A 26,748-nucleotide genomic window follows, 5' to 3' on the forward strand; every position below is an offset into this window, starting at 1 on the left:
ATAGAATTGCAAGGATGTTTCAGTGTAAAGATCTATTAATATGTGATATATTAAATAAGTGGAGAAAAAGGATTATTTTAGAGCTGTTGAAAGGCAATAATAAAAATTTGCATTGTCTCATATTAGATAACCTCTAAACTTTTTTTTTTAAAAGGGGATATATTGATGCTTCTTTAACTTGATGAACCATGCCCGACAGAATCCAACAGCTAGCATCATACTTAGAAAAACCACAGAAGCATCCCATTAAAAAGAAGCAATTCAACGGAACACTACACAGCTACTGAAAAAAATGTAATGGATCTCTATGCACTGGATTTAAAGATTTTGAGACTATTCTACCAAGAGTAGCTGAGTGACTATTTATTTAAAAAGAAAAAAAAAAAGATAAAATTCTTAGAATACCATAAAACTCCCTAGAATACCATAAAACTCAAGCTTGGGAGAGGAACAATTATCTTACATACTCACACACTTTTAATGTTTATGAGTGACTTGTACAATTTAAAAGACCCCACCTAGTGTCAAAATTCTCTATGCACACTTAATTCTAAATTCTCCTCTGTTCTTATAATCTCTACGACTACTCTGTGCCCAGTACATTTTTAATTATCCTGACTCATATGTACAGATTTAGCAAAAGGATTTGGGAACTGGACATAACTGGCTTTGGATATGGACTCTGTCAAGAGACAGAGCAAAGTTACTTGGATTTTCTAAAGCTCAGTTTCTTCACCTTCAAGCCCCTATCATTTCTGCCTCTTTCTTTTGTATAAGGATCAAACCAGTTGAAATCCATAAACCTGAGCAGAATGCCTAGCAAATACTAAGTGTTAGCTCTTACTGCTATATCTATCCTAATCACATGAAGTTTGGCAAACTTATTTTTTTTTTTGAAGGTTTTATTTATTTTGGTGGGATGGGGTGCAGAGGGGGAGAGAGAGAATCTGAAGTAGACTCCATGACCGGAGGGGAATCTGACACGGGGCTTGATCCCAGGACCCTGTGATCATGACCTGAGCCAAAGTCAAGAGACAGACACTTAACAGACTGAGCCACCTAGGTGCCCCTGGCTAACTTAAATTTTGATGGGGAGAGTAGCTTTTTCTTCAGTTTCTCTGTTTGCTCTCGTTATTTTCATAGCATGGTGATTGTATATTTTACCTTCTCATGTGAGACATACATTAGTAAATAGTTCTGTTTTCTAATTATTTTTGCAGTTGAGGGCACATGCAGTGGATATTAATGGAAATCAAGTGGAGAACCCTATTGACATTGTCATCAATGTTATTGATATGAACGATAACAGACCAGAGTTCTTACACCAGGTTTGGAATGGGACAGTTCCTGAGGGGTCAAAGCCTGGTGAGTTTAAACATAATAATTTAAAGATTCAAGAAATGTCATGTAAGTCAGCATTGGTTATAAACAAGAGAAGAAATCATGTGAACCTTTCGGTGTTATTTTCTTTCTTGCGAAATGATTTTAGGGAAAAAAGAAGATAACAGGAAAAAAAATTGATAGAAGAGACAAAGCAGAAAAACATCACTTCTCACTTTTTAAAATATATACACTATAGTCTCTGATTCTGTATTATAGGATCTGTGGGATCCTTTCATTTTACTGTCATTGATAAACTCAGTGTGGCCAAAAAAAAAAAAAAAAAGCGCTCCAGAAGACCAGGGCTTTCTGTTCATAAACTGCAGATTTTATCATATTAGAGAAGCAAGTAAAATTCGGTTGGAGAGTCTGAAAGGTACTTGGTATTCTTGGGCTAGACAGTGAGGTAAAGCCAAAAACAGAGAGGGGGCTTGGAGACAGCTGTAGTTACACTGGATATTTACTTTGGGATGATCCTAATGTCTTCTGCAGCCCACACTTTTAGACCAGTGGCATGGAAAGTGTCCTAGTCTAGAAACAGGAGTTGCCAAAGCCTTTCATCATTGTGCAGGGATCTTTGACAACAATTTTAGACTCCTGTCCAGAAAACACTGTAGACTTCAGAAGACCAAGGCTATGAAGGCCAATTTGGTTTGAAAAACTAGTGGAAAAGAAAAACAGTGGGTAGAGAGATGGGAAAAGATAGTGTTTCACCAGCCTCCCTGAGCTGAGTTGGTGTTTAGAGAGATTTAATTAGCTACATGATTATTATTTTTATTTTGTATTTAAAAGAGCCTCACCATTTAAAATAGTATTATGTATTACCTTTGTCACCTATGCCAGTTTATGCCCGTAGCTCCTTTATGTATATACAGTTTATAGATACAACCACACATGCCTTAGATTGGCACTGTTTCTTGCTCCAAATGTACCTGTCTGTATCCTCAGAAAGGAAGCTCAGGTAGGGGGAAGGGGAGCTGGAGAGGGAAGTTCAGCATCTTTGGCTCCTCCTGAGTCACATTCCAGAGTAGCTTTCTTTGGGATTTTAAAATACAATAAAATCAAACAATATTAAAACATACACATACGAAAACACAAGACCTATATACATATTCTAAATATAAGGGAAGATAAAGATTTTTTATGGGGGGTAATTATTTTTTGTTGTTTTTTTAAATCATTTCTTTCATTTGTTCTTCTGTTGTTTCTAACTTTATTAAGAGAACCCCTTCATGAAAATTGTCAAAAATGAACCATTAAAGGTAGATGTATTATGCATTTGATCATGAATTTCCACCAAAGCATCCTTTAAATACAAGACTCAATGTTCATAAGAACTAAAGACATTTCTTGCATGTATTTCCAGTAATCATTCTGTAAGGATCTTGAATTAAACAGCATTGTAATCAGTATTTTGGTTCAATGTCCCGGAAAATACTTTTTTTGTTTTAACCATTCATTTGTTCATGCAGCAAATGTTTACAGAGTCTGTGCTGCATGCTGGTCACTCTGTTCTGCTGCTCTGGGCACAGCAGTGACACCCTAGTTCCTAACTCTAATCCTAAACCCTAACCCTAAACCCAAACCCTAACCCTACCCTACTGGAGCTTACATTCTAGTAGGGGAGAAAAATAGAAACCAAGGAAGCAAGCACATATGCAATGAAGTTAAAAAAAAAAAAAATAAGGGTGTAGAATGGGCACATAGTCAAAAGTGTCTCACTCAAGGGACAAGCTCTGGAAAGAGATTCGAATAACGTGATCAACCCTTCGTGAATTCTGGGGCAAAACTGTAGCACAGAGAGGTTCTAACATAGAACTGAGCTCAGAGCACTCAGGAGGAAGGTGGGTTAGAGATGGAAGATTTTCTATGCTAGTTCTTATAAATAGACCACGGAACAGACCTTCCTAAATAGTAACTACTTTCCTCTCTACTTCTAAATTACACAGTGTGTGTAGCTGGTTTGAACTTCTTTGATTCTAATGCGTTGTTGATTTCCTTTCCAAAATATCTAATAAATTGAAGTCCCAGAGTTTGTTACAGCGCTCTTGTAATCTCCTAGGAAATAATGAACCACAGTACCAAACTCCGATTCAATGTACCAAAACAGCAATGCATGGAATGGTTCCTTATGACCTGAGTAAATGGAGTGTGCATCGTTAGGCACACAGCTTACTTTCAGAAAGTGACTTAGGCTTTGAGGAGAATCATGCTCAGCATGTCATTTTCGATGTTATTGTATAACAGAGGAAAATACGGCAAGGGGAAAGTATTAGTGGACGTAAAATACATTGCTAATAGCATCTGTGCTATTATTTGCCTTTTATACGAATAAAGGTCTGAAGTGATCCTTTCTTTGAATCGCATAGTGAACTTCTAGGTTATGATGGGGAAAAATGAGTGTTTACAAATGTATACATTTTTAATAATTTTTCTTTCAAGGATCTAAACCATGTTTTGTATTTTTTTTAAGGTGAGGGCCGTTCTTATCCGTAGCATTTTTCATTCAATCTAAATGACAGATGTTTGTTTTGAGAAAGTGAAATTAAGATCGACCCAAAAGGCAAATACACCTCTTGGGTATATCTGTTTGGGAGATCCAACTTGCAGGGTGACCATTCATTCTCCACATGTCCTGTTCTAGGAACATACGTGATGACAGTCACTGCTATAGATGCTGATGATCCAAATGCCCTAAACGGAATGCTGAGGTACAGAATCCTGTCCCAGGCTCCAAGCACCCCTTCGCCCAACATGTTTACAATCAACAATGAGACGGGTGATATTATCACAGTGGCAGCTGGACTTGATAGAGAAGTAAGCCAACCAAAAACTATCTGAATTCGTTTTTAATCTTAAGGGTATACAGTATCCCATGCAGTTTATCTCCAGGTAATCAGACGTCGACAGTATCATTCAATATCAATTTTTCAAAGAAATCTTGTTGTGCTGTTTTGACCAGACTCAAGTTGGTTAAGTGATGTGTGCATACTGGATAGATCGTGCTGGCCCGTGTACTATTTAGTGCGTAATCAACCAAGTCAATTAGATGTATCTGGTACCTAATTTTTAAAATCCTTGCCATTTTCTCAGTTTTCCCTTACAGTCAAAGGTTTTTGTGAGCAATTAAACTAAAAACCATGAACAAGTAATGTGTGTATACATTTAGGATAATTTTTAATAGCCCTATTGTTTTCAAGATTTGTGTATTTGTTTTTCGGGTGGGGGCGGGGAGGGGCATAGGAAGATGGAGAGTGAGTCTCAAGCAGTCTCCATTCTGTGCATGAAGCCCCACATGGGGCTCGATCCCCCAACCTGGAGGTCGTGACCTGAGTCGAAACTGAGAGTCAAGTGTTTAAACGACTGCACCACCCAGGCGCCCAACAGTCATATATTTAAGAGGCTACAAATAACGTGTGTGCTGAGGTATTGTGTAGCTTTTCTGGATAGCCTGGTTTAGTAAAAAGAGATGATCTCCTTTATTAGAACTTGCCCCTTAACTCTAAAATTGACTTACTTAACAAGTTTGAAGACCAGCAATGGCATTAATTCTACTGACAAGCCATTAAAGGTATAAATGGAGAAAAACGGACTTCTGGCATGATTTTTGTTGAAAAGGCATAAAATGTTAACAGCATTGAAATACCATGTAGTGTCACAGTCTGAAAGGGGATGGGCTTTTCTTAATTCCCAATGCTCATCTCACTGTGACAGACCTCAACCCACATTCCTTCCACCAGGAATGATTTGCACCTTCTTCTTGTTCTTGAACCTTCCATTTCTTCATGTCTCAATTTAATCTGCACTTCTATCCTTTCCACAAAACCCCGCTCCTAATGAATCTTTTACACTCTTTCTCTATGCTGTTCTGGCCATTTTCTTAAGAGATTCTCAAGGTCATTATTGACCATCAGTAATCATATGTGAGTGAATTATCAAAGTACTTAACTCATAGACATTTGTGCTTTGTAGGTTTCTGGCCAAGCCCACTTTTACAGTAATGAGAACTCAGATTATGTATGTCAAAAGGAAACATTGTGCTTACCATAATAAATATTATTGACAAGGATTTCAGGAGTTGGTTTTTATGACGTTTTATTTGCCTCAATAGAATTCACTTGAATTGGATCGAAGAAAACATTACTATTGCAATTAATTATATACGCGAGATAGTGCTAAAAGCGCTTTAATGAAGTAGTATGAACAAATAAAGTTTACTTTATTCACAACTAAACTGAGCTGAGAGCCTTACTTAGGAGTTAGATGTACACCTAGAATATTGTACCTATTAACTTCCGGGTGTGACCGATTCTTTTTCCAGGAATAGTCCGTGCTGGAGATAGTTGAAATTTAGTATTTGTGGTAGTGCTTTTGTTCCATGATCCTTGGAACATGTGTGTCTTTTCACCTCTTCCAATATTGTATAATTCACAATTCCTAATGCCAGTGAGCTCAGCATGTGTGCATAGTTCGTTTGAGAATAGGAGATTTTTTTTTTTTTAAGATTTATTTATTTATTTATTTGACAGACAGAGATCACAAGTAGACAGAGAGAGAAAGAGGAGGAAGCAGGCTCCCTGCAAAGTAGAGAGCCTGAGGTGGGGCTCGATCCCAGGACCCTGGAATCATGACCTGAGCCTTTAGAGGCTTTAACCCACTGAGCCACCGAGGTGCCCCCAAGAATAGAGGGTATTTTTTAACGTTCTCCCCTGAATGCCAGGTTGCTCACATACTGTGGAGGTATATAACTCATCCCCCAATAGGAATACTTCTCTCTCCTTCACACGGTCCTCGTGAGATACAGAAATGGGGCTTCATCATGTTTGCACACCGCGGTATTCTTATCTCATCGAGCCGGGCTGTTTGATGACAAGGAAGAGGCACTGAGAATTAAAGGTCGTTTTACGCCCACAGACCGGCCATATTTAAAAACCAGAAGGACTGCATTTAGTTCAGCGGATGAAAGCCTGACGTCGTACCCTAATCGTGGTTAGGTCTATTTCGCAGTGGACGGAAGCCACCGTGCCCCACATGAAACGAATGTGGGAATGGATTAGAAACGATAGAATCGTGTGTGAGAAATAGCTTCTTGACAGTGAAATTATTAAACACAACAATGAGTTACCAGAGAAAATTACAGAAAACCTTCCTTTTCTGAAAGTCATTTAACGGGGAAAAAAATGTATCTATCTCGGATGGTTTATGGTAATTCTGCCTGAGGCCAGGGATAAATTACTCTGGCTTCCTCAGGCCTGGTGCAGGCCTGAGTTTCTTTTATTTCTATTAGAATTCACAGTTTTCTCTCTGTCAGAAGTAATTTCAGTTGTCGTTCTCCCAGGATATATGACACCTATAAGTGACTGAACTCCTAATCGCTGAAATCCTTACTGAGATTCAGTTTTTTATTCTACTTTAATCTGTGGATTTAAAAAAATAACATTTCTTCAGGTTGCTTTAACTTGGCTGTGCTTCTTCCTGGCACTTTCTTTTCTCTACCCCTTTCTCTTGGTGTCTATCACCTGCCCTTTTTTGGCTAACACTACTGATGACTAGCCCTCTGCTTCAGTGGGTGTAAATCCTGGGACTGCCTGCTATGGGCTATTTGACCTTCACTGTATTAACCTGAAACCTTAGTTCCCACATCTGTGATTGGGGATAAAAATATTACCTCCCTCATGGGATGGTTGTAAGGGTGAGGTAACACAAGGCATAACGCATTCAGCACTGCGCCCAATAAATATTAGCTATTGTTTTCCCTTGTTACCATCATAAATCCAGCCTGGGCATACTGGGTGAGCGCTATCATTTTGGCTCCTCCTACATCACCCGACATTCTATCATGGCAAAGATAGAATGATACTTCCTGTTTTCCACGTCTACTGATCCTTTCCGTTGCGCTCTCTGCTTCATGTTCTGCGTTCCACTGTGTTGGTCTTCTCTTCCCTACAGGTTGCCTTCTAAAACCCAATAGTAGCTTCATAATCTGTAAACATGCTGAGTCTCCCCTGTGGTAAAATGACTCCCCACCACCACTAGGATGACATCAGAGCTCTGTAACATGGCGCTCCAAACCCTCTATGATACTGGTCCCAAAGCCTTCTTTGGTCTAACCTCCTGGGGTTCCTTGCCTCCTCTTGAGGAGCAAATGATGTCCAACACTCATACAATCACACACAACTCCTTGTACAAATCTTCTGTTCCTGTGATTTCCTCTGCCTGAAGAGCTCCTTTCCTACCTCTTTAGAGCAGGGGGACTCTGAGAGCCAGTCCCCAACTGCTCCCTGAGCACCCCTATTAGTCTCTGTATTCCCTGAGATGGGCAGAGACTATGTCACATAGACATTATATCTGCCTTCTTGTTCTCAGTATTTGGTGAGGCTCATGTGCTCTTTTTTACCCTGAATAGGAACCCTGAAGAAATGTTCACGTTATGTGATTTTCTCCTTGTTTTCCACACAGAGTCCTTGAAAGGACAGCCCACACTCTTGCTCAGTTCCCATTCCTTCCTCATCTTGACGTTTGGCTTTCTGTCTGCCTGCCCCACTCAGGATGCACCTTGTCATGCACATATTCTCACTTAATGGAGGGCACTCATGTAGTGGAGCAATTAATGGTATAGACTCTGGAGTCACAGAGACCTGGGTTCAAATCCTGCTTCTCCTACTTATGGCTGGGTGTCATTGAGCAAGCTTCCCTGCCTCCCTAAGCTTTGGTTTCCTTATCTGGAAAATGAGGATTGAAAAAAAAAAAATCCACCTGCCTTACAGGTAATTGTGAGGACTGAATATGATAATGTATACTGCTTAGCAGTACGTCTGGCATGTAGTTAGGACTTAGTCTAAAAAAATGTTCTTTTTTTTTCTTTCTTTCTTTTTTTTAAAGATTTTATTCATTTATTTGACAGACAGAGATCACAAGTAGGCAGAGAGGCAGGCAGAGAGAGAGAGAGGAGGAAGCAGGCTCTCTGCGGAGCAGACAGCCCGATGCGGGGCTCGATCCCAGGACCCTGGGATCATGACCTGAGCCAAAGGCAGAGGCTTTAACCCACTGAGCCACCCAGGCGCCCCTATTTTTTTTTTCTTATCAAGCCCCCAGAAACTTGTCAGCATACAGTAAGCATTCAAAAAAAAAAAAAAAAAAAAAAAAAAGAATTTAGACTCCAGAAACACAAGGTAGATGGTACTATCAGCCCCATTTCATAGGTGAAGGAACTAGGACTTCGCCTTTAAGAATTTCGAACAGGATCACAAACCTGTACTTATAAGTTCTCTTGACATTATTATTTAATTGTCCATCCCCTAACTCAGTGCATATAAAAGCAATCCATCATCACCCTCAATCTGTGAGTCCTGATCAATTTCCCATTTCATGTGACCAGTACCACCACCCCAGTCTCCCCAAGATCACAGTCTTCCTGCCTTTACCATACACTGCCATCCATCCACCAATAAATTTAGTGATCGGTTTCATTTCAGTTTACCTCCAAAATGTCTTTTGCATTCATTCTTTGCCCCAGACTCTGATGACTGGTTTGCATGCCCAATTGAAGTCCGTGCATCACACCTTCCAACTCTTACTACAGATGCTTTGTACGTCTGCTCCTGTGATCCTTTAATGGCTTCCTCCATCACTTAAGGGTATCAAGGCCATCTCTGGGGTTACTCATTATTTTATCCAAGTAAATACTACATCACCCGACATCTAGTAGACATTCATGAAATGTGTGTCAACTGAATGAATGACCGCTATTCTCACTTCTTCATTCACTCATATCACTTTAGTTCAGTGTTTCAAAGTGTGGTGCCCAGGTGTGATGATTTTTATTGATACATGGAGGGATGCCTCTAGAGAAAACTGGAGACCATAAGTCTTCAGATGCTACTCCATCAGGTAGAGACTGCCAGAGTGCAAGGATTATATTGTATTTATTTTTACAGTTATATTTATGGGAGGTGATGCTGGTCTTCTATTTATGATAATTTAACAATAAATTAAGTTTCTTAAAAGGGAGTGAATGTCAAGATTAATGTTAAGTGACTCATGGTATAGAAATATGAGGATATGGCAGCATTGGGAAGATGATGTATGAATCACTGTAGTTTGGGAAACTGAGCTAGTTTTTACTCCCAATATATGATTTAATGAGTAAATAACAGCTGCCATGTAAATAAGATGGTGGTTTTTTTCCCCCCAAACCTGGAAGGATTTCTGTAGTGTAAGACAAGGCCCAGGATTTCTCTCCCATTCACCCATCCAACCACCAAGTCAAAAGCATTTATCACTTGCTTACTCTGTTCAGACATTAGGCTGTATACCAATGACACAAACATTGACAAGGCAGGGGCCTGAGAAGGGGTATGTGTTTATGTCTACATAACCAGGAGGTTATGGACGGGGAGTAGCCATATAAACTAGAAACAGTGATAGAGGTGTATACATGACAGTCCAACAGCTCTGCCTCCAGGACTGTCTGAAGTCATCTCTGAGGTGGCTTTTCCGTTTTGTATTTGCCAGGCTCAGGGTGACGGGAAGGGGACTGAAGCCCAGAGTTTCTCAACTGTGGCACTATTGACATATTGGATTGGATAAATGATTTTTGTGGAGGCCTGTCCTGTATATCATAGAATGTTTAGTAGGATCTCGTGCCTTTATGGCCATCCATTAGATGTCAGTAACAGCCCCCAACTGTGACAACCAAAAATGTCCCAAGGAATGAAAAGTCTCCTTGGCGGGGGAGGGGCAAAATTACCTCCATTGAGAACCACCATTCTACCCTGAGGGAAATACGGAAGGCAGTGGTATAGGGTCACAACAGGCATTTGAAAGTAAAATACAAAGAACTGAAGGTGTAGAATAAGTGGATGAAGGGTGATACATAACTTTGATAAGTTAAATAGATGAGTCACAGGGAGAGTAGGATTGATAGCAAACAGTTGAGTCGAGGTTTTACCCACCTAGAAGAGGAAGTAAGGAAACATTTTTAAGCAAAGTCCCCTTGATCAGATGTGGGATTGAGGATGGGAAGTCAAATTATTATGGAATCTAAATGTCAGTCATCTAGAACCAGATGCCCAGGGTCTAAATTAGGCAAGCAGCCCTAAATAGTTTGGTTGTCTAAAACACGCTGTCGTGTCTTTCTTACTAAATGTAAGAGCATTTTACCAACCAAGCATTTGAAAATGGAGATCATATTATTTACCAAGTTGGATTTTTTTTTTTGAAGAGACTTTGTATTTTAGAAATAACAATGTTCTTTTGTACCTTAAAGATTCTAAGACTAATTTAAAGTGGTAGGAAATTTCACATATTAGGTACTGATCCCAGTATTTCATCTCAGTGGAAAATTGTATATATTGTGCTTATATAATTTTAAAGTAGATATTATAATTTAAAGAGCAGACATTGTTAGCTCTATTTCCATACAATATCTGTGGGGTTTTTATTTTTTTTTTTTTATCTTCTTTAACAACAACAGTAAGAAAAACCTCTTCCTTTTTTTGAAAATGTTCATCTGCTTCTTTGAATAGCAGCTGACAGAAATGGCATTTCAAAGTCATAACAAATTTTTATTTTCATGATTTTCAGCTGGGAAGCTGAACTGAGTGCCCTATAAAATTCTCTCACTAACCATGAGAACATTAAGCTGAAATGACACTTGATTGGGAAAGGAAATCACTGAGAAATTTTTTAGCCTATGTAAGCATTATGGTGAGGTGTTATGGGTTAAGAAAAAATATAAACAGCTCAGCTAGCACTGTTCCTTTTTTTGTTTTTTTTTTTTAATTTGAATAAATGGTATTTTCTCTTTTAGGAAGACAAATAAATAACTGCTAGAGTTTAGCATTTGGGTGGACAGGAGACTTAAAATCAGATGTGTGGGGTTTGGCTTTTTCTCCTACCCGTTTCTTCTTCCTTGCCCTTCCCACTAACAACTAAATCAAAAGTTACAATTTGTGTCTGTTCTAGCCAAGCTCCAGAAATCCCTTAAGAATGGCCATTCATAATGTTACTTATATTTAGAATCAAGGAAAACTTTGCCGTGACAGTTTATTTTTGTATGAAGAAGTGAGTTTTGTTATTGAGAAAGCTTTAACATTTATGAAAAAAAAATCTATATTTTTTATCTGTGCCAATTTCCACAGAGATTTCCAATGATTTTAGAAAATCATTTTGGTTAAGTTGTCCTAATATAAAGTGTATTTGTCAGTTAGTACTATAGACTTCTCAGACAGTCTCCAGATATTCTCTTAGATAGAGTGCAGCTTAATTTGGCTCCCCCTTTTAAAAATTCAGTTCGGATGGTGCACCTGGGTGGCTCAGTCCATCAGGTGTCTGACACTTGGTTTTGGCTCAGGTTAGGATCTCAGGGTCATGAGATCAAGCCCCGTATCAGGGTCTGAGCTCCGCTCAGAGTCTGCTTGAGATTGTCTTTCTCTTCCTCACCCCCTCCCTGCTTCTCTCCCTGCTAGCTCTCTCTTAAATAAACTAATAAATAAGTAATTTAAAAAATTCAATTGGCATTTAAAAGTAGTGATACCTGTTTGGTAATGAATAATGACTGTCTATATCCAGATGTATCTGTGTCCCTCATAGGTATATGGGCATAAGGAGCATTAGGCCAAAATGGAAATCTTTTGAGTGTACAAATATTAAGCACTACTGTGTTCCTTAGTTACGAATAAAGACATAAACATAAACCCTATAATTGGGTTTTAACTTCACTTAAGAATATATCTCTGCATAGTTAGTTGTAAATTGTATGTACTGGTGGAAAGTAGGAGAAAATACTCTATAATCCTGTTGTAATAGAACATATATGAGACCATCTTAAAAGAAAGCATAATCTGTAAAATGAAATCTGTGAAATGAAAATGTAAAATGAAATGTGTGTATATACACACACACACACAATCAAGATTTTTCATTGTCTGGAGTATTCTAAACTGGGTAGAAACTAACATATGAGAAAGTAAACACAAACCAAGTGACTTGAACGCTTGATCACAGTGTTGTTAAGGGGGGAGTTTGAGATCAGATGGAAGTGTCAGCTTCCCTGTGAATTTCACACATCTGCAATGTGATCTTTTCCGCAAGTAAAGGTGAAAATATACAGTCGCCTCTCTCCAGACAGAAACCAGGTCTTTGCTTCTCAAGCTAAAGTCGGCTCCACTTGGGAACTTTCAAGCAATGTTAATCAGAATGAATGATGCTGAGCTTTCTGTGTGTAATAAAGAGCTACTTACAAAACAACTGCTGTGTCTTCTTGAGGAATTAGTTTCATCTAAGATGTGATATTTTTGTCTTTTTAGAAAGTGCAACAGTATACATTAATCATTCAAGCTACAGACATGGAAGGCAATCCTACATATGGCCTTTCAAACACGGCTACGGCTGTCATCACGGTGACAGATGTCAATGACAATCCTCCAGAGTTTACTGCCATGACAGTAAGTACAGACTGTCACTCAGAGAATTTAGGTCTGTGGTCCATTACTGAGAAGTTTTGTCATGAATAATAAATGCATTAAATAGAGGTAGAATTTGCTTTTCCTCATCGTAGACTGGCTACTCTCTCAGACGTTTGCTGTCACCAGGACTTTTAAATGAGGCGCCTAAGTAATTTGTTTTCTCCAAGTCTCCCAGGTCCACTGATGAAGTTGTTAAAATATGCCACCTGGAAGAAATGGCCTAACAATATTTTGTGCTGTTATAACAGAAAATTTATAAATATTTTCAGGTGCAGGAAACTGAACGGATATTACATGACTGATTTATGCCACTTTGTCTAGCATATAGATACATTATCTCTTGAGGAAAATTATTTCCCTCAGACAAGTCCTTTTCTCCAGCCCTGAATTAATCACCCAGATACTCACAAATGGATACTAATTTTAATATTAATGAAACTATAACATCATTTGGAAGAAATTTTGACTGCTGAGAAAAGTGATAGTATTTTTAAAAGTTAAACATAAATGCTGTGATTACGTGTATTAGCGATTTCCTCATTTAGTGTGGGTAATAAAGATTTAATGGAGCAGTAAAATCAGGGCAGTGTGGTCATCAAGACGCCCTGTCCTTCACCGGTCCATGTCGCTCCTCTCGACCGAGGTTTGTTTTTCTTGCAGTTCTATGGTGAAGTCCCTGAAAACAGGGTAGATGTCATAGTGGCGAATCTAACTGTGACGGACAAGGATCAGCCCCACACGCCGGCCTGGAATGCCGTGTACAGGATAAGCGGCGGGGATCCTACGGGGCGCTTTGCCATTCAGACGGACCCAAACAGCAATGACGGCCTGGTCACCGTCGTCAAAGTAAGTGCCCTTGGGCCACTCATCTCTCTGACCGGCAGCCTGCATCGACCAGTACGTGCTCCCTAGCCTGTAGTTCCCTTTTGAATTTTAGGTTCCCCCCCACCGCCGCTTCAGACAGCTTTAAATCTGGAATTAATATATTTTGGGGAGGCCCCATTTGTTTTTCGGTGTTTTTTGGTTCAGTTTACGTGGAGGCTACCTTGAGGCCAACATAGATATTCTCACCTTGTCTCTGGGAGACAGTTGTGTTTCAATCGTTTTGGACAATTGTAATATTCTGAAGACAGGACTGTCCTCCACAGTGTTGACTGTAGGTGTAGTTAGATGTGTTCGTGGTACGGCACATCCTCAAGTATTGGGGGGGTCCTTTTTTAATTTAAATTGAATTAATTAACATATAGTATAGTATTAGTTTCAGAGGTGGAGTTCAGTGATCCATCAGAGGCATAGAACACCCAGTGTTCTTTCCATCAAGGGCGCCCTTAATGCCCACCCCCCAGGTACCCCTTCCTCCTACCCGCCTCCCCTCCAGCACCTGCAGTTTGTTCCTTATGCTTAAGAGTCTCTTCTTAGTATTTTTAAAATCCTGTTTTCTTTATCCTCGGTGTGTTTCTTTCACTAACCAGAATCGTGCCGTGCGTATTGTTCTTTGGTGGCCTTGCTGGACGTGTTCTCAGCCGAGCACACTCCTTTTATCCATGACGTATCCCACAGATCCAGTGTCACTATTTGGGTTGCTTCGTTCTGCTCTTCCACTGAGGCCCACTTTTGTGCACAGACTTGAGCACAGGGGCTGGAATTTGAGGGGAGAAGTGTCCGTGTGAGTCCTCGTCCGTCTGTGGTGAAGGCGTGTTGACTTGGCACTAAGCAGGTGGCAGGCCTTGCACACTCACTCGGGCAGGACGGTGACTGGGCTGCGAATTTGGGACCCACAGGTCGATGGCATCCTGGGTGACAGGAATGTGGGGTTTTGCTTTTAACTTTTGTTTTTCTGGGAGACTCTATCTCTCCTCCTCTTCTAAATGAAAGCCTTGCAGGATGGAGTATTCTTGGCTCTAGATTTTTTCCTGTCAGCTGTGGGAATTTATCATGCCACTTTCTTCTGGCCTGTAGAGTTTCTGTTGAAAAAGCCACTGATCACCACATGGGGTTTCTCTTGTATGTCACTGCTTTCCTTTCTCTTGCTGCTTTTAAAATTCTCTCATTATCACTACTTTCCGCCACCTTATTTACTTTGTGTCTTCGTGCAGACCGCTCTGGGTTGGTTTTGTTGGAGGCTTCTCTGCGCCTCCTGGATCTGGATTTCTCTTTCCTTCCCCAGATTCAGAAAGTTCTTAATATTCTTTCTTCAGACAAAACTGCCCCCTTTTCTCACTTTTCTCATTCCGGGATCCCTATCATGCGAATTCTACGCTTGATAGTGTTGCTGAGTTCCCTAGGTCTGTTCTCATTCTTTGTATTGTTGTTCCCCTCTCATCTGCTCAGCTTGATTACTTTCCAAGACCCTGTCCTCTAGGTGGCTGATCCATTCTTCTACTTCCTCTTGTTTGCTATTTATTCCAGGTGGTCTATTTTTATTTCCATTTGGTGAGTCCAGTAGCTCTATTGGTTCTTTAAAGGCTGCTCTCTCTTGGTGGGGGCTCTCGTGGAGGTTCTGCACTCCTTTCTCAATTCCAGTGGAAGATCTTTATGAACATTACTTTAAATTCAGTATCAGACATGTCTCTTTATCCCCATTTTGCTTAGGTCTCTTGCTGTGATTTGTGTCTGTTCTTTCATCTGGGACATACTCCTCTGTATCCTCATTCTGTCTATTGCTGGGTCTGTTTCTCTGTGTTAGGAAAGTCAGCGACGTCTCCCTCACTTAGAAGTAGTGGCTTAATGATGAAGAGGTCCCACAATGCAATGCCCCCTTTTCCCCAGAACCTGGCACTTCAGGGGTGTCTCCTAGGTGTACTGCCCCAGGGGTGTCCTACCGTTGTGGTGGACCTATGTTTGCTTTCATCCTGCCTGTGATGGCTCTCTGCCTGTTGTGGGCAGAGTCTGGTCCCCGTGGTGTTAGTGGGCCAGTCAGAGGCCACACTGGGCTTGAGTTGAGCCAGACCAGGCATTTACCAGAGATGAAGTAGCCCCGAACTGCCGGCACTTTCCCTGTGTTGTCCCCGAGAAGCTTTTGGTGGTGGGTGGGGCCAGCAGGCAGACTGGCATGTGGTTGTCCTCCCCTCTCCCCTGGCAGGACTGTCTCTGGAGTGGGTGGCCCTCCTCTGGGCTGCTCACAAACTGTCAGGCTTGTGGCAGTGCTTCGATGGAATTTGCCAAGAGCGATCGGAGGAGGTGGGTCTGCTTCGCTGTGGCCTCTTGTCTATGTCAGGCCTCAGAAAGTCAGTTCTCCCACCTACCTGTTTGCTTTCCGGGTTATCTATGCTGATGGGGGTGCTCTCCAGGCAACCACGCTGCAAGAGCTGAGCCCGGGATCCTCCTCCTCTGCCATCTTCCCAGCAGTCTTTGCATCCTGAAGTATCAATCACCGATTGATAGCTCTTAGGAAGGATGCTGCACACCTATTATTCTCAAGGTGCCCTTTGAGTATTGACTCAGAGGACAAACCCAAAATCATCACAAAAGTAAAAGGGGATGAGTCGGGACAAACAGTGCCTGCGTTTTGGAAAATATTGTGAATTTATGCTCCTGTTTTTAAATGCTATATTCAAGACTTTAAAAAATTAGTTCTTTTGATCTTTAATTGTCAAAAACAAAACAAAACAAACACTGAGTGCTGGAAGTAAGGGGATGTTAACTTCACGTGTAATAAATACATAGCTTAGAGCTAATGAAATCACTGAAAGAATTCTATTCTATTTTCTTCCTTTCTTTCTTTCTTTTTTCTATTTTACTTTCTGGCTTCTATACTGTCTTATTTAAAATAGTTGAGAAAGGGAAGTTGAATTGGTGATTTTAGAGTGAGAGAAAAAGAAACTCTGTGTTTGAAGGTTTTAAGGAGTGGTCTAGGGTAGGAAACTAATAATGGGACATTTTCATTAGCTTTGCTCCTAATCCTTCCTAGACCAACTTTAAGGGCAGGAGAGATCGCTAAGTTCTTTTTTTTCCCTCAAATTCTTATGGCACAATAATTTGTAATCTGCACCCACACTAGAAGGTGATTAGGGGAAATCAAGGGTAAAATCAAAGTCCAGTCTGATCACTTGACCCCTGGTAACTTCTCTGTTGACAGTAGGATTCAGTGGAAATTTGGAAGTTAATATTTACACTATGAGTTATTTCTGCATTGCCTTTACCTAAAGTGTTGTTCTTAGATTAGGGATTCTTACAAACTGGTAGAATACCTAAATTTTTGGGGGGAGACAGCCAGAGTTTTAGTTTGCTAAGTAAAGGAATAAGAAAAAAACAAGAAAAAGCCCTTCCACCTACAAATACTGTTATTTTTTCATAAGTGTATGTACATGTCTGTACTTTAAAATGTATTTCAAATTATGGATGATACTTTTATTTTTTTTTAGTTTTATGAATGACACTTTTAAATAGAATTAAGTTTTTCTTTTATGAAAAAATTTGATTTTATAGTTTGGGGCTTTATTTTATTTGTTTGTTTTGGCCTTCAGCACAGACGGATGAGGACTAATCTTGATCCCAACGTTTTAGAGTATAATCTAGACATTTGGGTTCTCATTTGACCTCAGACTATTTAGTATTTTTGGTTAATAATGCTGTTCTTAAGAATAACCAAGTTTTAAGATGTTGCTGAATGAATGCAATCAGTGCAATAGTAATATGCATTATTTTGTGAACATAAATCATTGAAGTATCGGAGATTTACAAATCTATTCTACAAACAGGCTCAATTGTGATAAATATCTCAGTCATTGGCCAGTGCTAATGCATGCATTCCAGACATTTGAGAGGAACCTATGGTATAGTGAATGAAAAATTAATGTTTGGGAAATGGAGTTGAAAACTGTAGAATGCAAATATTCTTAGTTCCTGCAAAAATATGGTTTCCTTTCTTTTTCTCAGCCAATTGACTTTGAAACAAATAGGATGTTTGTCCTCACTGTCGCTGCTGAAAATCAAGTGCCATTAGCCAAGGGTATCCAGCATCCACCTCAGTCAACTGCAACAGTGTCTGTCACAGTCATTGATGTGAATGAAAACCCTTACTTTGCCCCAAACCCCAAGATCATTCGCCAAGAAGAGGGCCTTCATGCTGGTACCATGTTAACAACGTTCACCGCTCAGGACCCAGATCGATATATGCAGCAAAATATTAGGTATCAAATGCCACCCGTGGTGTTTTTTAAAAATTTATTTCATGTTCTGTATTGTGCACAAAATTAATCTACCATTTGAATGAGAAATTTGAACTGGAACTAAAATGACTCATTACAGAATTATTTTTAATTCCTTGATGAAGCTTCCTGTCAGGAAGTAGATCAGTGAGTGTATATCAGATAGGAAGTAGAAGAATGGATCTACTCATGTATTATTTGAAGAAAAAAAGATGTTCCTTGCCTCTTTTTTCTCTGCCCCCTTTTATCTCTTCATATTTCATAATAACTTAGCCAGTGCTATTATACCAAACGTTGCAGAAGTTTTCACTGCAAGTAAATGGGGGACTCTTAGAAGCTGTAACATTTCTCTCTTCTCCACACACCAGGAAAAAAGGAAACTCAAGCCAAAAACAAGATATAAGAGCTAATTATTTTTGCCTCACCTGTACAGTAGTTATAGGGCTGATAAAACATATCTGTAAGACTTCCAACCTCAGCAAAATCTAATTTATCTTTCCTGATGAGGGAGTAGATCATTGGCAGAGTCTACCTACCCCACATTACTCCTCTCCATTGCTGGTGATGATAATTTTTTAAATTAGCTCATAGATAATTTAACCTCTTTCAGAACTGCTGCTAACAGATAATTGCGTGTCTTCTTCATTTCTCTATACATTGATATCAAGATAGATAAATAGCTAACTAGTAGGTGTATTGAACTCCTACAACTTTCACCTTTCAAAACACAGGAAATTTTTTCCAGTCTATATATTGGTTATCTGAGCTTGAAAGGTTCCTCTCCGTGCAGAATAAAAAGGAGTTTATGCTGATAAACCGACTGATACATATCCATCTACTTTATATGATCTCCGACAGTGGCACTCTCTTTGAAGAGTGTAGTTCTGCGTAGTTATTTTTTTAAGTATATTTAAAAAAATAAACTTACTAATGCTTTCATTTTGTAGATACACAAAATTATCTGATCCTGCCAATTGGCTAAAAATAGATCCTGTGAATGGGCAAATAACAACAATCGCTGTTTTGGACAGAGAATCACCAAACGTGAAAAACAATATCTATAATGCTACTTTCCTTGCTTCTGACAATGGTACGTAATTAAATATGGTCACTGTATTACCACATATGTCGTTAAAGAGAGTAGAGCCTCATCATGAATGCATCATCGGGAAATGAGGTTTTCTCTCAAGCTCAATTGTCTGGAAAACTGACCTTTATGAATCTGTGGCCCCTGTGTCTATTTTCCATTTCCGTTGGGTGTTCTCAATGTTCCCTAACTTCTATAATGAATGTTCGCCATGTCCACGGGCCCTCGGTGGTAGCCTCGTGTCGTGACGACAAACCTCTGTAGCTCTTCTGCCCTGTGGCACACTGACTGCTCCTTCCTGCAAGTTGAGTCTAGCCTCGTGCCTCAGTGGCCCAGACACTGGTTCCTGAGGTGATTTTTTTTTTTTTTTTAAGATTCTTATTTATTTATTTGACAGAGAGAGATCACAAGTAGACAGAGAGGCAGGCAGAGAGAGAGGCAGGGGTGGAGGTAGGGGGAAGCAGGCTTTCTGCAGAGCAGAGAGCCTGATGCAGGGCTCGATGCCAGGATTCTGGGATCATGACCAGAGCGGAAGGCAGAGGCTTTAACCCACTGACCCACCCAGGCACCCCTGGGTGATCTTTTTATATCTGTTATGATCAGTCTGTTTGCTGACATCAGTTGGTCAGTCTCTAGCATTTTTTTCTCTTTGTAATTCTCTGCCTCTATTCTGCCATGGATAGGAAACTCATAATTTCATGCGTAAAGTGAGTGAGTACACAAGTTTTGTATATTAGTTTCAGAACATAAAATCTAGTCCTTTTTTTTATCCCCCTTTCTGGGTCTCTGCCAAATTCTAAATGATTGAGATTAATAGATAGACTTCTTTCTTTCTTTCCTTCTTTCTTTTCTCCCTCCTTCCTTCCTTCTTCTGTCTCTCTCTCTCTCTCTCTTTTAGTTATATAAGACAAAAATGACTTCCGTAAACCTGGTGATGGATTTATTTTGCTTTGTCAGCCCTCAGTATGACATGTGTTTAAGAGTACAACCTCTGAAGGTCTGCCTGACCATCTGGACCCAGACTCCAGATCTACTACTTCCTAACTGTGGGATTGGCAGTGAGATTTTAAATATATCCTTTCCTTTTTCTCTTTACTGGGGATAATGGCAGCAGTGCTTAACTCATAGTTAAGGTGTTTTGTACACATAGTTTTTAAACAGTGCCTGACATAAAGACTGGAATAAATGTTTCTGTTAATAGTTTTAAACCTGAGTCACAACCACATTTGAAAATCGTTCAGTCCTAGACTACCAACGTTAGCATCTAATAAAACTAGCAGGCTTCAGTTTGGTGGTCAACATGAGCAGTTTGAAAAACGTGGCTTGTAGACACTTTTGATAAGAACCGTTTCAATGGGCCTTTCTGAATCCTCTATAGTAAGATTCAGTGAGATGATTATTTATCATAAATCTACATGGTGAGAGGGTCAAAGCTATATTTCTTATCCTCTCTAATGTTAGACCTACTGTTCAAATATTTGGAGTTGAAACGTAGTAGGGACAGCTTCTGCCTTTGCACATCAGAGCACAGCATGAGTGTCTGTTTTATGTTCTCACTGCATGTAAGTGGTGGCTTTCTTCTATGAGGGAACTTAAAGCAATATATCTTGCACCATTATGTCGAGATTTAAAGAGCTGTAAAATTATATGTATGGATGTTGGTTGTGCGTTACAACCAGATTTGTCATTCACCAAGGTGGATATTTTTCTAATTGAAAGGGCATTTGATAGGAGAGAGAAGTGGGTGGTTGCGTCTGTATTAGCCTTGATGTTTGACAAGGCACTTGACTTTTAATCGAGGCTGAATGTGAAGCCCTGGTTCTGCTTCTTAATGATGGGGCAAGCTCTTATACTCTCTGTGCCTTCATTTCATTATTGATAAGTTATTTTAGCGGCTTGCCTATTCTCTAAAGTTGTGATGAGAGTCAAATGATATTATGTGTGATCATGAGTGTGAAAGTTCATCAAACTGTGGACTATCACTGAGCTCTTGGTGCTATATTCATTATTAGAATATTGTACGCAGCCACCTCGTCCCCGGCCCTGCGACTTTTATTCTCCCTGCTCCCAGAACCGTCTGTGTTCTTCAGACAGGTCCAAAGAGATTTCTCCTTGTCTCAGCAGTGGATGTGTGCACAGTTCTAATCACATGTTCTTGGGCAGGTCACTGAAGCTTCTGGGTCTCAGATTTAGGATTTTAACATTTTTTTCTATTTCTATTCTATTCTATTCATATAATATAAATTATGTAATTAAATGAAATAAAATAATTACCTCATTATTTATATATAATAATATAATACTGAAAATACATATAATATAGCAGAGGCCAAATGACCAGATTAAAGAATCACAAAAACTAGTAGAGATAGCTTTTAGCGTGGAATGAGAATGGGTTTGGGGTCAGGCAGACCCATCTTGAGTAGTAACCCCACCACTTCCAAGAGTGTGTGACCATGAGCAGCTCACAGAGCTATGGGTTTTCCATCTGTTTAAATCTGCTTTGTAGGATTACAATGAAATAATGTATATAGAGCAGCCTAATTCTTGGTCAAGCAGGTAGTTGGTTGAACCATAAATCCTATTTCTCTTCTCCGTGGCATTCCTTCCCAAGATGAGGTCTATGGGTCTGTGTTACCCATCTGTAGACTGGTTGAATATTTCATAGCTATGTTTGAGCCTTAAAAGCATTCTCACACTTTTTCATGCATGTCCTGGTTCTCCATCCAAAAAATACACAAGGTCTTAAGCCCCATGTTCTGCTTCTCTTGTATTCCCCACAGTGGCTAGAGGAACGTGGTATGCACACGGCCCCATGTAATGGTCAGTGAGGGAAAAGCAGGTGCAGGATTGCACTTTGCAGGGACATGCGTTGTCCCAGTGCTCAGTTGGGCACACCAAAAGGGGCAGCTCAGGGTCATCCTAGAAAGGAAGCAGGAAGTGGCCTTGTTGGAGAAACAGTCTGCTAGGTGCTGTGGCGACTAGATTTTTCCAAGGTTACACAGTGATGAGGGGAAGCGGGCTAGAAGCTTTGAGAATTCCACGGTAATGGAGACTCAAAGGAAAGACCTGTTCAGCATTGTTCTGTGATTTTTCTCCTTTGAAGGAATACCCCCTATGAGCGGAACAGGAACACTGCAGATCTATTTACTTGATATTAATGACAATGCCCCTCAAGTGCTACCTCAAGAGGCAGAGACTTGCGAAACTCCAGACCCCAATTCAATTAACATCACAGCACTTGACTATGACATCGATCCAAATGCTGGACCATTTGCTTTTGATCTTCCTTTGTCTCCAGCGACTATTAAGAGAAATTGGACCATCACTCGGCTGAATGGTAAGAACAGGTTAATTATTTGACGATAGGTGCAGCCGAGAGGTTTTGAAGCCTGATATGAGAAGTTAATTTTAGGTGCTTTATAATATTCTCATTAAATATATTTTAAAAGCTACTTAAAGTTAAGTAAGATGTTAAAAACTCTCATAGCCTAAAAAAATGTCTTCACAGTGTAGCATAGTTGTATTGCTTGATATGTACTCTTAAGTAGTAAATGCACTCTGGAAAATGCTGCGTGTTTTTTTACCGTATGATGTATTAACTACCCACCATACCTCTTCCTTTCTCATGTAGGTGATTTCGCTCAGCTTAATTTGAAGATAAAATTTCTTGAAGCTGGGATTTATGAAGTTCCGATCATAATCACAGATTCGGGGAATCCCCCCAAATCGAATATCTCCATCCTTCGCGTGAAGGTTTGCCAGTGCGACTCCAACGGGGACTGCACCGATGTGGACAGAATCGTGGGCGCAGGGCTGGGCACGGGGGCCATTATTGCCATCCTCCTCTGCATCATTATCCTGCTCAGTAAGTGCTGACATTGTTTCCTAGAGGTTAATTCTTCAACCCCCTAAGATGTTTTGCAAAGTCACTTCTTGCTGTTGCCTTTTGACATCATCTGACAATTCTCTTCGACCTCTGAATGCATTCTGGCCAACGTATATGGGACAGTCAGGTCCCCCGCAGAGTGAGAAAATCCCTGGGGCACTTACATGCTTTAGAGCAAATCTAGCCGACCCACCTCCTCGCCCCTGACCCATTGCAGCCTTTTTCCGATGCTGACGGCTGGGGGGACTGTAGCAAACTCTCTTCATAGAAAAATGTTAGACGGTTCTAAGTGTGAGCTCTTAGCTTATGATTTGAGTATGGATTCATGGCACTTGGTTGATGATTTAGGAAAATAAGTATATTGCTTTCCTTGGCTTGCCTTCGTATAAAGCACAGTCAGCAGCCGACTCCGGTCAGGCAGGGATCAAGGTATTTATTACTGAAGGGTATGTAAAATAGTGAGCGATTGTACTTCATACAGCACATTTGATAATAGAAGTGATTGCATAGCTCAATAAATTGTCTGTCTTTAGAGCAAGTCTAGATTAAGGAATTGCTCCTTTTTCAGACACTTTGAAATCTTTGGTTCAAGGGAATGCAAGAAATTAACCACTGGAAAGTACTTTAGGAGCCACTTCTAAGCGTGCAGGTTAAAGGGATAAATTGCCGGGGCCCTGTGTTTTATTGTTAAATAGCAGCAGGACTTAGCTTATTGTGCGACCATGCTATGCACCAATCACTTCCTTGAAAATGTTGGCCATTTCTTTTATGTTTTCTCCATTTACAAGTGTTCTGGCAATTTAGAATTCTGTCCCTTTATTCCGAGCAATTACTATAGAAGCCTGGGCATTTTTTACTTCCTGTGTGGAGACTACTTTGACTATAATTTGAAACCTGCATGCTATACTAATAATCCACTTGCTAGATTTAGCCCTGGAACAATGGCAAATGAGATCATGTATCTGGCTTTAAAAGGAGGATATTTACTTTTATGGCCAATAATAAAAATGTGCTCAAATAGGAGTCATTAAATCTCTTGCTTCAGGATGTAAACTGATATCCTCAGATTTGAGAGAGAGAACGCCCTCCTTAGATGTGCCCTTAGGGATATGTTTCAGTTTGAACTAAAATGTGGCATATATGCCAACCTTATCAAGAAAGACTTTGATATGATGGATGATGGTGGTGAAGGAGTGACTGTAGCATTTTGAAAGAAAATGAACCGGTGCTCATTTTAACGTCAACCCTCTGGAAAAATCACGGTGCCAGATCTGGCACAAACGTGTAAAATAGGAAAGCCTAACATTATTTCAGCGCTCAAAACGAATCCCGTCAGCTTCTCAGTGAAACGTTCGTTTTAGTAGGAGAGGGAATGCAGAATAGCACAGGAGAAAAACACCAGCCTTTGGGAGCCAAAAATCCTCAAGACCCAATTGCCAACCCAATTCCAATTTACTCCTCGAGTCATCCTAGTAGGCACCTTCCTTCCTTGGGGAGTGCTCTTCCCTCTGAGGGGGACAGGATCAGGATGGCTGACCCACCTCAGTGATACAGCAGTCGCATAACAAGGAACAATTAACTTATTATTGTTTGTTGGTTTAGAATTCACAAACCATTATATTAGGAGTGTCCTATCCTCCAGCAAGCCAAAGTCAGAGACAGACATGGTTATTGTCCCCCGTTGGTAAATGATAAAATGGAGGCGAGGCATTCCGCTAGTGAGTTCCGAGGGACAAGGTTCTGGAACCCAAGGTTTCAGGCTCTGTGTCCTGCGCTCCGGCCCCAGCACAGCCTTCTCTCTCTTCACGGCAGGCCAGAGAGAGGGAACAGACTGAGAAAGGCCTTACATGCTCTTGACCCAGATAATATGTTATTAGTGTGAAAAGCAGTGATTAAAAAGGTCATGTTTTTAAAATTATGACACTTTTTTTTTTTTTTTAACTCTTTCTACTTAGTCCTTGTTCTGATGTTTGTGGTATGGATGAAACGCCGGGATAAAGAACGTCAGGCCAAGCAACTTTTAATTGATCCAGAAGATGATGTCAGAGATAATATCTTAAAATACGATGAAGAAGGTGGAGGAGAAGAAGACCAGGTGAGCTATATTTTAAACCTCTGAGATGAAATTTTGCGATCACGTAATTCAAGGGATAGGACAAATGTTAATACACACAAGAAGTAAGGAAATGGTCTCAAGTTTCCTGTTTGTCACTTTGTCAAATATTTGGGGGGAATTCTTCCCTAGATGTGCCGCACATTTCTTGATTTTTGTTTTTCAAAATGCCAAATGTCGTTGTATTTTTTTCTGCAAGAAAATCGTTAACATTGAGGAGCTAGGATTTAAACCCAGTTCCAATTATAGTAATGCTAATAAAAATATTTTTTTATAGTTTTTCTTCTTTGGATATCTAAAGTATAAGTAAAATTAGTTTCTACAAGGGGAAAAGCACTAGATAATTCATTCTACAAACATTTACGAAGCAAGTTCAATATTCTATATACCATTTTGATCACTGAAGATACAGAAGTGGGCAGAGCCAACAAATATCTGCCCTCAAGAGTCTTAAATTCTTGAGAAGTAGTTGAAGTTGGAGACCATATCTAGTTCATCTTTGTATCAGTAGAGTCTTTGATGTTGCCTGTGTCATACATGTGGAAGTTCCCATTTGGCTATAAAATCACGTGAGCTTCTATACCACTGTGTACATAAGGAACTGCATACATGTTCAAGGATGAGGGTGACCAATATGTGGAACACCTAAAGGTGTGTTTGAAAGCAAATTGTAGGTATTGCCATGGCTCACATCTATAATGCCTGTACCACATTCTGCTGGGTGTCATAAAAGCTGGTCTCTCTTAAATCTTCGAAACCCTGTGATATTACACTGTGAGTATCTCCCCTTTTGTGATAAAAAACAAAGCTAAAGTTGACTGGATTCTCATACAGAAGTAAGAAGTGATGGACACAGAGTTTGAATCCAAGTCTGTCTGATGCCACAGCCTAAACTAACCATCCTGAGACCGTACCTCTCGTAATTAGCTGGAAGATACTAATGTAATCTATGAAAAGTCACCATGACAGGTGACTATATTTTAAATACTTTGATAATTATGTTATTTCCAACTTAAAAATACAAACTTCAACATGATAGTCAAAAAAGAACTCAGAATTCTTGGGTCATGGATTATTATCAGTAAATTCAAATGTACTGTCTTAATTATATATGTAGACAATTAGTGATAAGACTGTTAATCTGAGTAAAAGCAAATTTTCATGAACGTATTTTCTCTTTCCTTTCTCTGAGGAAATAATAGATCACTTTTTGGGTGTTGTGGGGTTTTTTTATTATTATTATTTGTTTGTTGTTTTTTTTTTGTTTTTTTGCTTTTGCTTTTTCAAAGATTTATTTATTTATTTATTTGAGCGAGAACATGAATACAAGTTGCAGGAGGGGCAGAGAGAGAGACAGAGCATCTCAAACAGACTCCGAGCTGAATGCGATATGGGGCTCGATCTCCTGACCCTAAGATCAGACCTGAGTTGAAACCAGGAGCTGGTCACCCAGCCAACTGCACCACCCAGGTGCCCCTATATCACTTTCTGTTTTCCAAAGCACATTCACATCCACTCTTGTGTTTAGCCTTTATGGCAACCCACTAGAGTTCTCCATGTTCCATTTGTAGCCAGTTGCATGATGAACTCTCAGAGTTTGTAACTGGCAGAGCCAAAACTGAGGTCCACCTTTTCTGATTCCAGATTCCGTACTTGGTTTA

At 39.9% G+C, this 26,748-nt stretch overlaps 1 protein-coding gene across 1 annotated transcript in view; it reads left to right on the forward strand.

The window, feature by feature from the left end:
- Positions 1 to 26,748, forward strand: part of CDH2 (cadherin 2) — a 216,572-nt gene that overhangs the window by 161,353 nt on the left and 28,471 nt on the right. Inside the window, exons 6-14 of the mRNA XM_059139331.1 lie at positions 1,221 to 1,365; positions 4,025 to 4,197; positions 12,690 to 12,827; positions 13,509 to 13,694; positions 17,727 to 17,980; positions 18,946 to 19,088; positions 22,192 to 22,425; positions 22,720 to 22,953; positions 24,930 to 25,069. Coding sequence (XP_058995314.1) covers positions 1,221 to 1,365; positions 4,025 to 4,197; positions 12,690 to 12,827; positions 13,509 to 13,694; positions 17,727 to 17,980; positions 18,946 to 19,088; positions 22,192 to 22,425; positions 22,720 to 22,953; positions 24,930 to 25,069 — 1,647 coding nt within the window. The remainder of the gene's footprint in view (positions 1 to 1,220; positions 1,366 to 4,024; positions 4,198 to 12,689; positions 12,828 to 13,508; positions 13,695 to 17,726; positions 17,981 to 18,945; positions 19,089 to 22,191; positions 22,426 to 22,719; positions 22,954 to 24,929; positions 25,070 to 26,748) is intronic.

This window comes from Mustela lutreola, chromosome 11, assembly GCF_030435805.1.
Source record: "Mustela lutreola isolate mMusLut2 chromosome 11, mMusLut2.pri, whole genome shotgun sequence".
NCBI classification, from domain to species: Eukaryota; Metazoa; Chordata; class Mammalia; order Carnivora; family Mustelidae; genus Mustela; species Mustela lutreola.